Genomic DNA, 12,874 nt, shown 5'->3' with positions numbered 1-12,874 from the left:
TACATGTATACAGATTGTCTGTGTTTATAAAAGTACTACATGTATACAGATTGCCTGTGTTTATAAAAGTACTAAATGTATACAGATTGTCTGTGTTTATAAAAGTACTACATGTATACAGATTGCCTGTGTTTATAAAAGTACTACATGTTTACAGATTGTCTGTATTTATAAAAGTACTAAATGTATACAGATTGCCTGTATTTATAAAAGTACTACATGTATACAGATTGCCTGTGTTTATAAAAGCACTACATGTATACAGATGGCCTGTGTTTATAAAAGTACTAAATGTATCCAGATTGTCTGTGTTTATAAAAGGAGTTCTATGGCTTAAGCTGCTGTAAGAAATTACAACTTCTATACAGATTGCCTGTGATATAAAAGCACTACATGTATACAGATGGCCTGTGATATAAAAGTACTACATGTTTACAGATTGTCTGTGTTTATAAAAGTACTAAATGTAGACAGATTGTCTGTGTTTATAAAAGTACTAAATGTATACAGATTGCCTGGATTTATAAAAGTACTACATGTTTACAGATTGTCTGTGTTTATAAAAGGAGTTCTATGGCTTAAGCTGCTGTAAGAAATTACAACTTCAATGCTGCAGAGTGATAGACAGTTATCCTGTAACTTAAATCTGTATTATATAAAATACCTTTTGAAAAAACAAAACCATAAACAATTATTTAAGGGAAAGTGTTCCTGGATTTTATTGAGGTATTGATGCTTAGGACGTCCCTGAATCATACTTATGAAAAAAAATATTGACAAGAAATTGGGAGTTGACAAAATTGCACAGTTAAGATCTTTAAAAATTCACCTTTATTTCCAGAAATAATATATTTCAGCTTCAGTGTTTAAAAGAGTTGAAAATGTATGTTGCCTCCTTGGTTTAGAGAAATCACAGTCTGGCAGTTCATGGGCATTTATGATTTGTATGTGTAACTAGCATGTATAAGTTCACTTTATTATTAATTGTTCAGGAGATATGTAGGATTTAATTAACACTTACTTGCTGTATAGCTACAAGTCTAATGTAAAAATGTAATGACCAAGTTTTGAATCCCCAGTTAATTGGAGAATAGTATTCACATACTTGCCAACTGTTTGACATTTCCATGAGGGAGATTCTGTATTCTCAAAATCAAAATATAGATAAAAAGTGTATAAAAACCACCTAGAGACCAAATCACCCTTTAAATTGACATAACAAATTGAACTTTCAGATGAAATCATTATATCTTAGAATAAAGGAATAGTTTAGCAAATTTACTGATTGAAAATACTAAATTTAAGGGTCCAAAATCGGGAGTCTCCCTCCTAAATAGAGAGAGTTGGCATCAGGTTAGGTTTGTAAGGTTTTTCCGTCTTATGAGAGGCGCTATATCAAGGTTTACTGTAGTTGTAACATGCATTCAGAATTCATATTCATCATATGAAGAGTTGTCTTTCTTTGAACATGTTTCAGGGATGAACCAGTAGGTATGATTTAGTGTAAACATTTCTGCTGATCCTTGATTTCAAGAGGCCATCAGTACCGAATGATTTTGGTCAAACGAGAAAATATTTTGAATTGTTTGTGCTTCTGAACGTAGCTTTGGTGTTTGTTGTACATGTTTATACTTGTACATAGGACAATGGGGTCATGATGATGTACAGATTATTATTTAAACAGCATTCCTACATTTATGACTGCAGGCGCTGAAGAAGATCGGGCAGGACCAGCTGATCTTATTGCTGTGTGTAGCTGTGTTTCTGTCCTATCTCCCCGAGGCCGGGGAATACTCCTGTTTCTTTGTCTACCTTAGATTGGTGAGTTCATATTATACATTACACTTCGGACTAGAGTCTGTTAGTCTATATGTATCATAGGTCAGTAAGAATGTGTTAATGTGTCTTCATGATTTTACCATGATGTCATTGACAGCAAAATCATTTTCTGGTTTGATTCCAATTATACATTCACTCTAATAGCTAGAACTTTAATAAAGCACCCTGTCTCCGTCAAAACAGTATCGCATCACATGTTTACGGTAACCTGTAATCTGCATCAGACTGAGGTGAATTAACCTTTTTGATGAGTCGAAAATAATGGAAGACAAGATTAATTATCAGGTTCAAAAGCTGAAAAACCAAAATATTTTTACAAATGTGTATCATAATAAAGTTGTGTAAAAATAGGTAGTCATATAAATCTTCTTAAAGATAGCTTTAAAAATTAGAAATTATTCAGTTTAAAAAATGTGGACCTGGAGATAAGTTGGAAGTAAGTAGGGTGGGGGTATATATTGAAAGGCATCATATTGAAGGTCTTATTCCGTCTTTGCGTAATGCAGAGTTATCTCCTCTTGGGAGCAGGTGTTGATTGTTACGTCATTGGTTTGTGTGAGAAAATTACGTCGTTTTCTCAAAAATTGATGACGTTACTCTCACAAACAAGTGCCGTAACAATCAATACCAGCTCCCAAGAGAAGATAACTCTGCAATACGCAAAGACGGAATACTAAAGGGCATTGTGTCATTGGTAAACTAAATAAGGGGCATTATATCAAGGTTTTGCTGTATAAGTGAGAGATGTTATATCAATATTCTTATTTATATAAAAACAACAGGAATCGTAAGAAATTTTACTGTCTCTAAATAATTAGGTTCTACTGTATGTAAAAGAGGGGCATTATATCAAGGTTTTTCCGTCTCACAGAGAGGCATTATATCAAGGTTTTTCCGTCTTATGAGAGGCACTATATCAAGGTTTACTGTAGTTGTAACATGCCACTGTTTGACTTTTTCAGAGAATGGGTTTCTCCGCTGAGGCTGTGGCTTCCTACATAGCTTTAGTAGGAGTTCTATCTGTTATTGCTCAAGTAAGTACTGACCAAGTGGATTTACCTCTCGCCGAAACAATGGCAACATGTTCACCAAACAATAATAATATTACAGTTGAATGAAGCCTGTACATTTTCCATCCCTGACAATTTAATCTGTTTATTTTTACTGTGTATCTGTCCCATGGTAGGTTAATTATTTGCCCTGACTTGAATCTGTGAATTTAATGTAGCAGTAAACTTAGTTAACAGAAGCTACAGACATATAACTATCACTCAATCGGCAAATTACAGAATGAACACAGCACAAATGTAATTATTTCAGAAAAATATCACTTTACTAAAATAAATGTATTTTGTATGTTATGAAGTTCTTAAGAAGTTTAATTTTTTTCTAAAGTTTTCACATTTACCAGTACATAATTCAGAGAATTCAATCAAGCAGAATGGACAAATAATCATTATATTGTATTTAAGGACATGAATGTGGAAATGATGGAAAACTAGAGTACCGTAGACTCCATAGAGCAGTGAAACAAAATGGAGACATGTTGTTCCCTAAAGCATTGTAACAAAATATGAATATTGTGTGTTGATTTGTTGTATAGATACGTGTCTGAGAGGGATGTAATGATAGTTTTACTGATTTGGTTGCAGACATTGATATGTTCAATAGATACGTGTCTGAGGAGGATGTAATGATGGTTGTACTGATCTGGTTTCAGACATTGCTATGTTGTATAGATACGTGTCTGAGGAAGATGTAATGATGATTGTACTGATCTGGTTTCAGACATTGATGTGTTGTATAGATACGTGTCTGAGGAGGATGTAATGATGGTTGACTGATCTGGTTTCAGACATTGATGTGTTCTATAGATACTTGTCTGAGGAGGATGTAATGATGGTTGTACTGATCTGGTTTCAGACATTGATGTGTTCTATAGATACGTGTCTGAGGAGGATGTAATGATGATTGTACTGATCTGGTTTCAGACATTGATATGTTGTATAGATACGTGTCTGAGGAGGATGTAATGATGATTGTACTGATCTGGTTTCAGACATTGATATGTTGTATAGATACGTGTCTGAGGAGGATGTAATGATGGTTGTACTGATTTGGTTTCAGACATTGATATGTTCTATAGATATGCGTCTGAGGAGGATGTAATGATGATTGTACTGATCTGGTTTCAGACATTGATATTGACAGTGTTGATGAAGTATCTTGGTCACAAGGGAGCCATCATGTTTGGCCTGGTGTTTGAGATCATACAGCTGGCCTGCTATGGTTTTGGATCTCAGGACTGGTGAGTATATACCACTACCTGGTTAGTCACACAGCTGACAAGGAACACTTCTCCTTATATCACATGATATTCAAATTTAGCTCAAATCTTAATAAAAGTTAGACAATTTTTCCCCAATTTGATACATATGAAAGTCAAATTCAAACTTTTGACTTTTACCAAAAAGTTTTTTCAATTTAGAATTGATAACTTCTAGCAGAATACAACATTTCAATTAATAAGTATTTTCCATAGAGGCAGTTTTATATTATGATTAAGGAGAAGGAGATAAGTAGTACATTAAGTGATAGTTTTTCTAAAGTCAAAAATGGTTGAAATTCTATTATAAAATATATTTTTCCAGAAAAATCCTTGTTTTATCATCTGTACCTGTGTTATATGAGACACATTCTACTTACAGGATCATGTGGGTGGCTGGATGTATGGCGGCCATGTCTAGTGTAACTTACCCAGCCATTAGTGCATTTGCCTCATCACACGCTTCTGCTGACCAACAAGGTAGGGAGACACTACACAATAGTAATATTTCTAATGTAATCTTCAACCTGCTCACACTATATGTTCATGTTATATTTCATTTCATTTTAAATCAATTTTATTGTATTCAAAAAAACACAATTGGATTAGGCACAGGCATTGCCTATAAAAGCCCTTTCCAGAGAAAATACACACATTTCATACATTCATATATACATATATATATCATAAATCAGAAAAATGATCCTTACGGACGAATAAATATTATATAAAGAAAAATTCTTAACAACGAGTCATTAAAGTTTTTGTCAAGTCTATCTGTAAGTAGATATAAATCAGAAAAATGATCCTTACGGACGAATAAATATTATATAAAGAAAAATTCTTAACAACATATATATAGAGAGAGTATTATAGAGAAGATGTAGTATATGTTCGAATTAATAGGAGAATACTAGAACCATTTAATACATGTTCACAGAAAATGATATCTAGAATATCATAGACTTTAACATTTCAATTAATATAGTCTATTCACTTCAATTATTAATAGCCTAGTGTTTGGTTGGAAGCACTTTATAAAATAGCAAATACAAACACATTGTAATATAATTTTTAGTATAGTTTAAGTTAAAATCTTCCAGATTTGTCAATAAACTCCAGAACACATGTTATATTTCTTTCAGCCCAGGATCTTTCAATCAAATATATCCAGTGTTGATTTGACCACCCTACTAGAGATTGGGAAGTCTGAAACATGGTGTCTATATCACTAAACTTTACTAATTAGCGACAACACTTTAGATTAGTTGAACTTGTATCAAAAGCAGAATATAGGTTTCTTGAGCATATTGTGGCTAGTAGTTAATGTAAGGACAGCAGTCTTAGTATGTAGGTAAATCATGAAAAAGCCCAACATTTCATATAGGGTTATTATATGTGGTATAAATGTACATCATAGACAAGCATTAGGCTGAGTACCAAAATAGATTAGATAACTTCTGTTCTCTATTGTTTCATATTAAAACGTGTGATTAATTAACCATCAAACAAAACTGATATTAGACATCACGAATAGTTACTAACAGATTCTATTATAACTAAATAAATGAAATAAAATAGATTTATTAAATTATGTGAATTAGTTGACGTATTGAAAAATCAATAAAAAGTGTTCTTTGAATTTTTCTTTTGATAATGAATTTGACGATCGAAGAACTTATTTGAAATAACCAGTAAAGCATGTGTTCGTGCGTGCCACTGGGGAGAATTCCTTTTTAGTGTATTCGAATTGTCTTTCTTTGAACACAGAATCAAATTTGAGGCAGAGAAACATATGACAGCTACATGTACTTTCGGCAGGTGAAATTTGTTTGTATTTAAAAGAAACAGCTTTCAGTTGATAGTTTTTTGTTTCCATTAGTAGATTGTACATTTGTCTATGACAGTCATCAGTAGTTTCAACAATTGTTTATCTATATGAGTATGAAATTGGTTGCTTCCTAAGGGGCGGGAAACCAATGATGCGAGGGTGATACAGTAATACCTGACTTGACCAACACCTGACTTTGAAGACACCTGTATAATCTGTTAAATGACTAGTTTGTCTGTATATGGCTGTACTAAATACATTGTCCTATATCTGACATAACAATTCAGTTCCCCATGATGTTGGTCAAGTAATACTGTATCAATAGTTATCTATATGAGGAGAAGACTTCATAAGTTAAGAAATATTGTGTCAAATATATCTAAACTAAAACTAAACTACTATATAGTTCTCCATGATTCCTCTAAGTTGGTGAAGGTGCCACTATATGTTTTCCCTGGTTAGGAACATTACAGAGAATGGTGAAGTTCATAAAGTTGGTTCTTATTGAAGGTGGTGTCTAATTACAGGTTCACTTAACATGAAGATAAGTGCAATATTGAATTTAACAAGTAGTTTGTTTACAAGAGTGAAATTTATTCAACTTATGACGGACTAGAGGTGGGACTACTCGCGTCCCGAGAGCTGGTTTGACTGCCTCTGTATCGTTCTGAATAAGAATAAGGCAGCTTTACCACGGTGACACTATGTCTAGCCTACGTCATTTCAAGTCACATATTTATAAGATCATCAAAATGTTTCGAAGGAAGGTTATCTAATGTTACAAACATTCACAAGAGATTGAATGTCATGAATAATTTTGAAGACAGAATAGATGAACATATCCCATTTTAACTTAAGTGCCATCTAATATCATTATTTTCAATTTAATACCATTGTAATGAATGTAAATCAGCTACAAATCATGTAATAGGAAGATTAAAGGGGATATTGATCACAAATACTAAAAGAAAATACAACTTTAGCTACCTAGGATTACGTTTTCATACTTTTTACTCGGAAATCATTTCTTTCACTTATTTTCAGAGAATTTATATTATTATATGAGTAAAGGGTACGAACAAGTTAAACTTGATTAATGTCACTGCTGCTATTGTGAAATATTTGTTTAAGTCCCTTTTAAAAGAAAAATTCCAGAAAAAATCCATGTTGTCATGCATTTTACAAAATTGTAGCTGTTCAAAGTTTGAATGTTTGAAAAATGAAATGAAAAAGGGGGAAAAAGGAAGAATGCATGGGTTGGCCTTGGGGCCTTTAATTTACCTTGGAAAGTCTACTCTATATCGATGTGGCCATGGTCGACCTTGGGGCCTTTATTTACCTTGGGAAGTCTACTCTATATCAATGTGGCCATGGTCGACCTTGCGGCCTTTATTTACCTTTGAAAGTCTACTCTATATCGATGTGGCCATGGTCGACCTTGGGGCCTTTATTAACCTTGGAAAGTCTACTCTTTATCGATGTGGCCATGGTCGACCTTGGGGCCTTGATTTACCTTGGAAAGTCTACTCTATATCAATGTGGCCATGGTCGACCTTGGGGCCTTTATTTCCCTTGGGAAGTCTCCTCTATATCAATGTGGCCATGGTCGACCTTTGGTCCTTTAGTTACCTTGGAAAGTCTACTCTATATCAATGTGGCCATGGTCGACCTTTGGGCCTTTAGTTACCTTGGAAAGTCTACTCTATATCAATGTGGCCATGGTCGACCTTTGGGCCTTTAGTTACCTTGGAAAGGCTACTCTATATCAATGTGGCCATGGTCGCCCTTGGGGCCTTGATTTACCTTAGAAAGTCTACTCTATATCGATGTGGCCATGGTCGACCTTGGAGCCTTTATTTACCTTAGAAAGTCTACTCTATATCGATGTGGCCATGGTCGACCTTGGGGCCTTGGTTTACCTTGGAAAGTCTACTCTATATCGATGTGACCATGGTCGACCTTGGGGCCTTTATTTACCTTGGGAAGTCTACTCTATATCAATGTGGCCATGGTCGACCTTTGGGCCTTTAGTTACCTTGGAAAGTCTACTCTATAGCAATGTGGCCATGGTCGACCTTGGGGCCTTGGTTTACCTTGGAAAGTCTACTCTATATCGATGTGACCATGGTCGACCTTGGGGCCTTTATTTACCTTGGGAAGTCTACTCTATATCAATGTGGCCATGGTCGTCCTTGGGGCCTTGATTTACCTTGGAAAGTCTACTCTATATCGATGTGACCATGGTCGACCTTGGGGCCTTTATTTACCATGGAAAGTCTCCTCTATATTGATGTGGCCATGGTCGACCTTGGGGCCTTTATTTCCCTTGGAAAGTCTACTCTATATCGATGTGGCCATGGTCGACCTTGGGGCCTTTATTTACCATGGAAAGTCTACTCTATATTGATGTGGCCATGGTCGACCTTGAGGCCTTTATTTACCTTGGAAAGTCTACTCTATATCAATGTGGCCTTACATAACATCAAAATGAGTGTCCAATTGATTGGCTGTAAAGCATATGAAAACCTTGACAGGGGAAGTTACTCTAAGCCAGAAACACTCCTTTGTGTTGCTTTATCTTCTATACAGAGAGGAGAATGATCCAAGTCTGACAAACAGTGGAACTCTTCTTTGTGATTATAACTGATGCAGGGATACCCTTTCCCTTAAAGTTGACCTAATATTTACAAATCAAATTAATCTTTTAGAAATGTTTTGATTGGTGCTGAACCTTTTTAAATAGGGGTGCCCGATTTCATTTGGACACAAATGCTGGAGACAAAAAGCAGTTTTTTTTTTAATATTCTGTTGATGTGATATTAATCACGTTTCTATATTTGTGTTGAGTTCATTCAAATGTGTCGCTGAAAAAAAGAATCAATAAGTAGCAGATGAGTTTTTGGAATTCTTTTTGTGGTGTCTTGTTCATGTGCACTGTTTGATTGCTCACATTTAATAAAAATTAATACAAGCAGCTTGTACTGTTTAAATATTTATGGAAGTTAGTTTGTATTCATACTCTTTTGTAACCCAGAAACCACAGAAATATATCTGGTGTAAATACTGTTAGTTGATGTGCAGAGGTATAGGGATGTACATTGTTAGCTCACTTGGACTGAAGGACCAAAGTGAGTATGCTGTTCTCTGGCAGTATCCCTCTGTCCATCAACAAATCCCAAAACAACCTTTTATTGAACTGTTTCTGGGAATTTCAATTAATTTCACTGGAAGCAGCCTTAGGTTGTTGTGATTCAAATGGAGGGTTGACCTGTTTAGAGTGTGAACGGCAGAGCCATAAGGGGGTACATTGCTTTAAAACATATTCTTCTCTTGAACTATGCGATGGATATCAACCATATTTTGTTGAAAGCATAGTTTTATTAAGATCTTTTTGCTTTTATTGCTTAAATATCCAGGTTAGCATTACAGGCGATCCTATAGGGGTGAAATGCAATGAAAATATTTAAATTGTAATTTAGTCTGGACATTTTGGTTTTTGTTAACAATTAAACATAGATTAATTTTGACACAACACTTTCTGTGTACATATGATAAACATTTCAGGAATAAGGGTAATTTCTTGATTTGGAAAACAAGTGTCAAAATTAGGAAAATTTGATATTTCAGATATTGTCACTTAGGGTTTCTGAGTTCTCTCAAATGCTGTTTGGTTTTTGTTTACAGTTGAACCTCATACTCATAGTTCAATCACATTAGTTACCTGGTATTGTATTAAGTGGAACCTTGTTAGTCTGGACATTTTGATTTGTGTTTACAGTGGAACCTAGCTTAGTTCTAACACATTTAATGTCTGTGTACAGTGAAATCCAGCTTAGTTCTGATACATCAATGTCTGTGTACAGTGAAAACTAGTTTAGTTCTGACACATCAATGTCTGTGTACGGTGAAAACTAGCTTAGTTCTGACACATCAATGTCTGTGTACAGTGTAACCTAGCTTAGTTCTGACACATCAGTGTCTGTGTACAGTAAAAACTAGTTTAGTTCTGACACATCAGTGTCTGTGTACAGTGTAACATCAATGTCTGTGTACAGTGAAAACTAGTTTAGTCCTGACACATCAATGTCTGTATACAGTGGAACCTAGCTTAGTTCGGACACATCAATGTCTGTATACAGTGGAACCTAGCTTAGTTCGGACACATCAATGTCTGTATACAGTGAAAACTAGCTTAGATCTGACACATCAATGTCCGGGTCCAGTGAAAACTAGCTTAGTTATGACACATCAATGTCTGTATACAGTGGAACCTAGCTTAGTTCTAACACATTTAATGTCTGTGTACAGTGAAATCTAGTTTAGTTCTGACAGATCAGTGTCTGTGTACAGTGAAACCTAGCTTAGTTCTGATACATCAATGTCTGTGTACAATCGAACCTAGCTTTGTTCTGACACATCAATTTTTGTTTACAGTGAAAACTAGTTTGGTTCTGACACATCAATGTCAGTGTACGGTGAAAACTATCTTAGTTCTGACACATCGGTGTCTGTGTACAGTAACAACTAGTTTAGTTCTGACACACCAGTGTCTGTGTACAGTGGAACCTAGCTTAGTTCTGACACATCAATGTCTGTGAACAGTGAAAACTAGCTTAGTTCTGACACATCAATGTCTGTGTACAATGGAACCTAGCTTTGTTCTGACACATCAATGTTTGTGTACAGTGAAAACTAGTTTAGTTCTGACACATCATGTGTACAGTGTAACCTAACTTAGCTCTGACACATCAATGTCTGTGTACAGAGGAACCTAGCTTAGTTCTGACACATCAATGTCTGTGTACAGTGTAACCTAACTTAGCTCTGACACATCAATGTCTGTATACAGTGGAACCTAGCTTAGTTCTGACACATCAATGTCTGTGTACAGTGGAACCTAGCTTAGTTCTGACACATCAGTGTCTGGGTACAGTGAAAACTAGTTTAGTTCTGACACATCAATGTCTGTGTTCAGTGTAACCTAGATTAGTTCTGACACATCAATGTCTGTGTACAGTGGAACCTAGCTTAATCCTGACACATCAATGTCTGTGTACAGTGTAACCTAACTTAGCTCTGACACATCAATGTCTGTATACACTGGAACCTAGCTTAGTTCTGACACATCAATGTCTGTGTACATTGATAACTAGCTAAGTTCTGACACATCAATGTCTTTGTACAATGGAACCTCTCTTAGTTCAGACACATCAGTGTCTGTGTACAGTGTAACCTAGCTTAGTTCTGATACATCAGTGTCTGTATACAGTGTAACCTAGCTTAGTTCTGATACATCAGTGTCTGTATACAGTGTAACCTAGCTTAGTTCTGATACATCAGTGTCTGTGTACAGTGGAACCCAGCTTATTTCTGACACATCAGTGTCTGTGTACAGTGTAACCTAGCTTAGTTCTGATACATCAGTGTCTGTGTACAGTGTAACCTAGCTTAGTTCTGATACATCAGTGTCTGTGTACAGTGTAACCTAACTTAGTTCTGACACATCAATGTCTGTGTACAGTGAAAACTAGTTTAGTTTTCACACATCAATGTCTGTGTACAGTGAAAACTAGTTTAGTTCTGACACATCAGTGTCTGTGTACAGGGTAACCTAGCTTAGTTCTGACACATCAATGTCTGTGTACAGTGAAAACTAGTTTAGTTCTGACACATCAATGTCTGTGTACAGTGGAACCTAGCTTAATCCTGACACATCAATGTCTGTGTACAGTGTAACCTAGCTTAGTTCTGACACATCAGTGTCTGTGTATACGTACAGTGGAACCTAGCTTAGTTCTGACAGTGTCTGTATACAGTACAGTGGAACCTAGCTTAATCCTGACACATCAATGTCTGAGTACAGTGAAAACTAGCTTAGTTCTGACACATCAATGTCTGTGTAAAGTGGAACCCAGCTTAGTTCTGACACATCAATGTGTGTGTACAGTGTAACCTAGCTTAGTTCTGACACATCAATGTCTGTGTAAAGTGGAACCCAGCTTAGTGCTGACACATCAATGTCTGAGTACAGTGAAAACTAGCTTAGTTCTGACACATCAATGTCTGTGTACAGTTGAACCCAGCTTATTTCTGACACATCAATGTTTGTGTACAGTGTAACCTAGCTTAGTTCTGACACATCAATGTCTGTGTACATTGATAACTAGCTAAGTTCTGACACATCAATGTCTTTGTACAATGGAACCTCTCTTAGTTCAGACACATCATTGTCTGTGTATAGTGGAACCTAGCTTAGGTCTGACACATCAGTGTCTGTGTACAGTGGAACCTAGCTTAGTTCTGACCCATCAATGTCCGTGTACAGTGGAACCTAGCTTAGTTCTGACACATCAATGTCCGTGTACAGTGGAACCAAGCTTAGTTCTGACACATCAATGTCTGTGTACAGTGAAAACTAGCTTAGTTCTGACACATCAGTGTCTGTGTATAGTGGAACCTAGCTTAGTTCTGACACATCAGTGTCTGTGTATAGTGGAACCTATCTAGCTAGTTTAGTTCTGACACATCATTTTCTGTTGAACCTTTTTAGGCTGGGCAGTTTGGTTTCTGTGTACAGAAAATCGCTACAAAATTTCCAGTTTTCACTAAAAAGGACAGACTTTAGTGCCTAAATCTAAGAAAAACAGTGTGACTTACCACATTAAATAAAATTTATATAAACATGGCTAAAATGAGAATATTAATGTTCATGCAAGAGTTATCTTTCTTCCTACACGACTATTCCATAGAATGTTCCCATGTTTAATTGTATCTATAAATCTTGTTTAACATGATGTTATCATTATGTGTTGTGGCTATTTAAATGTAAATCCATTTTTATGTGACATTGCACTGCTATTCATCAATGAAGCCATATC

The 12,874-nt window shown here is 35.6% G+C and overlaps 1 protein-coding gene across 1 annotated transcript in view; it reads left to right on the top strand.

Moving 5' to 3' along the window:
* The window catches only part of LOC110456600 (hippocampus abundant transcript 1 protein-like), a 49,753-nt gene that overhangs the window by 18,492 nt on the left and 18,387 nt on the right, over positions 1 to 12,874 (top strand). Inside the window, exons 7-10 of the mRNA XM_021507430.1 lie at positions 1,708 to 1,821; positions 2,802 to 2,873; positions 4,035 to 4,147; positions 4,548 to 4,645. Of these exons, the coding sequence (XP_021363105.1) occupies positions 1,708 to 1,821; positions 2,802 to 2,873; positions 4,035 to 4,147; positions 4,548 to 4,645 (397 nt within the window). The remainder of the gene's footprint in view (positions 1 to 1,707; positions 1,822 to 2,801; positions 2,874 to 4,034; positions 4,148 to 4,547; positions 4,646 to 12,874) is intronic.

This window comes from Mizuhopecten yessoensis, unplaced genomic scaffold (assembly GCF_002113885.1).
Source record: "Mizuhopecten yessoensis strain PY_sf001 unplaced genomic scaffold, ASM211388v2 scaffold8811, whole genome shotgun sequence".
Lineage (NCBI taxonomy): Eukaryota > Metazoa > Mollusca > Bivalvia > Pectinida > Pectinidae > Mizuhopecten > Mizuhopecten yessoensis.
The sequence above is the reverse complement of the archived record's forward strand: the minus strand, read 5'-3'. Positions and strand labels throughout refer to the sequence as shown.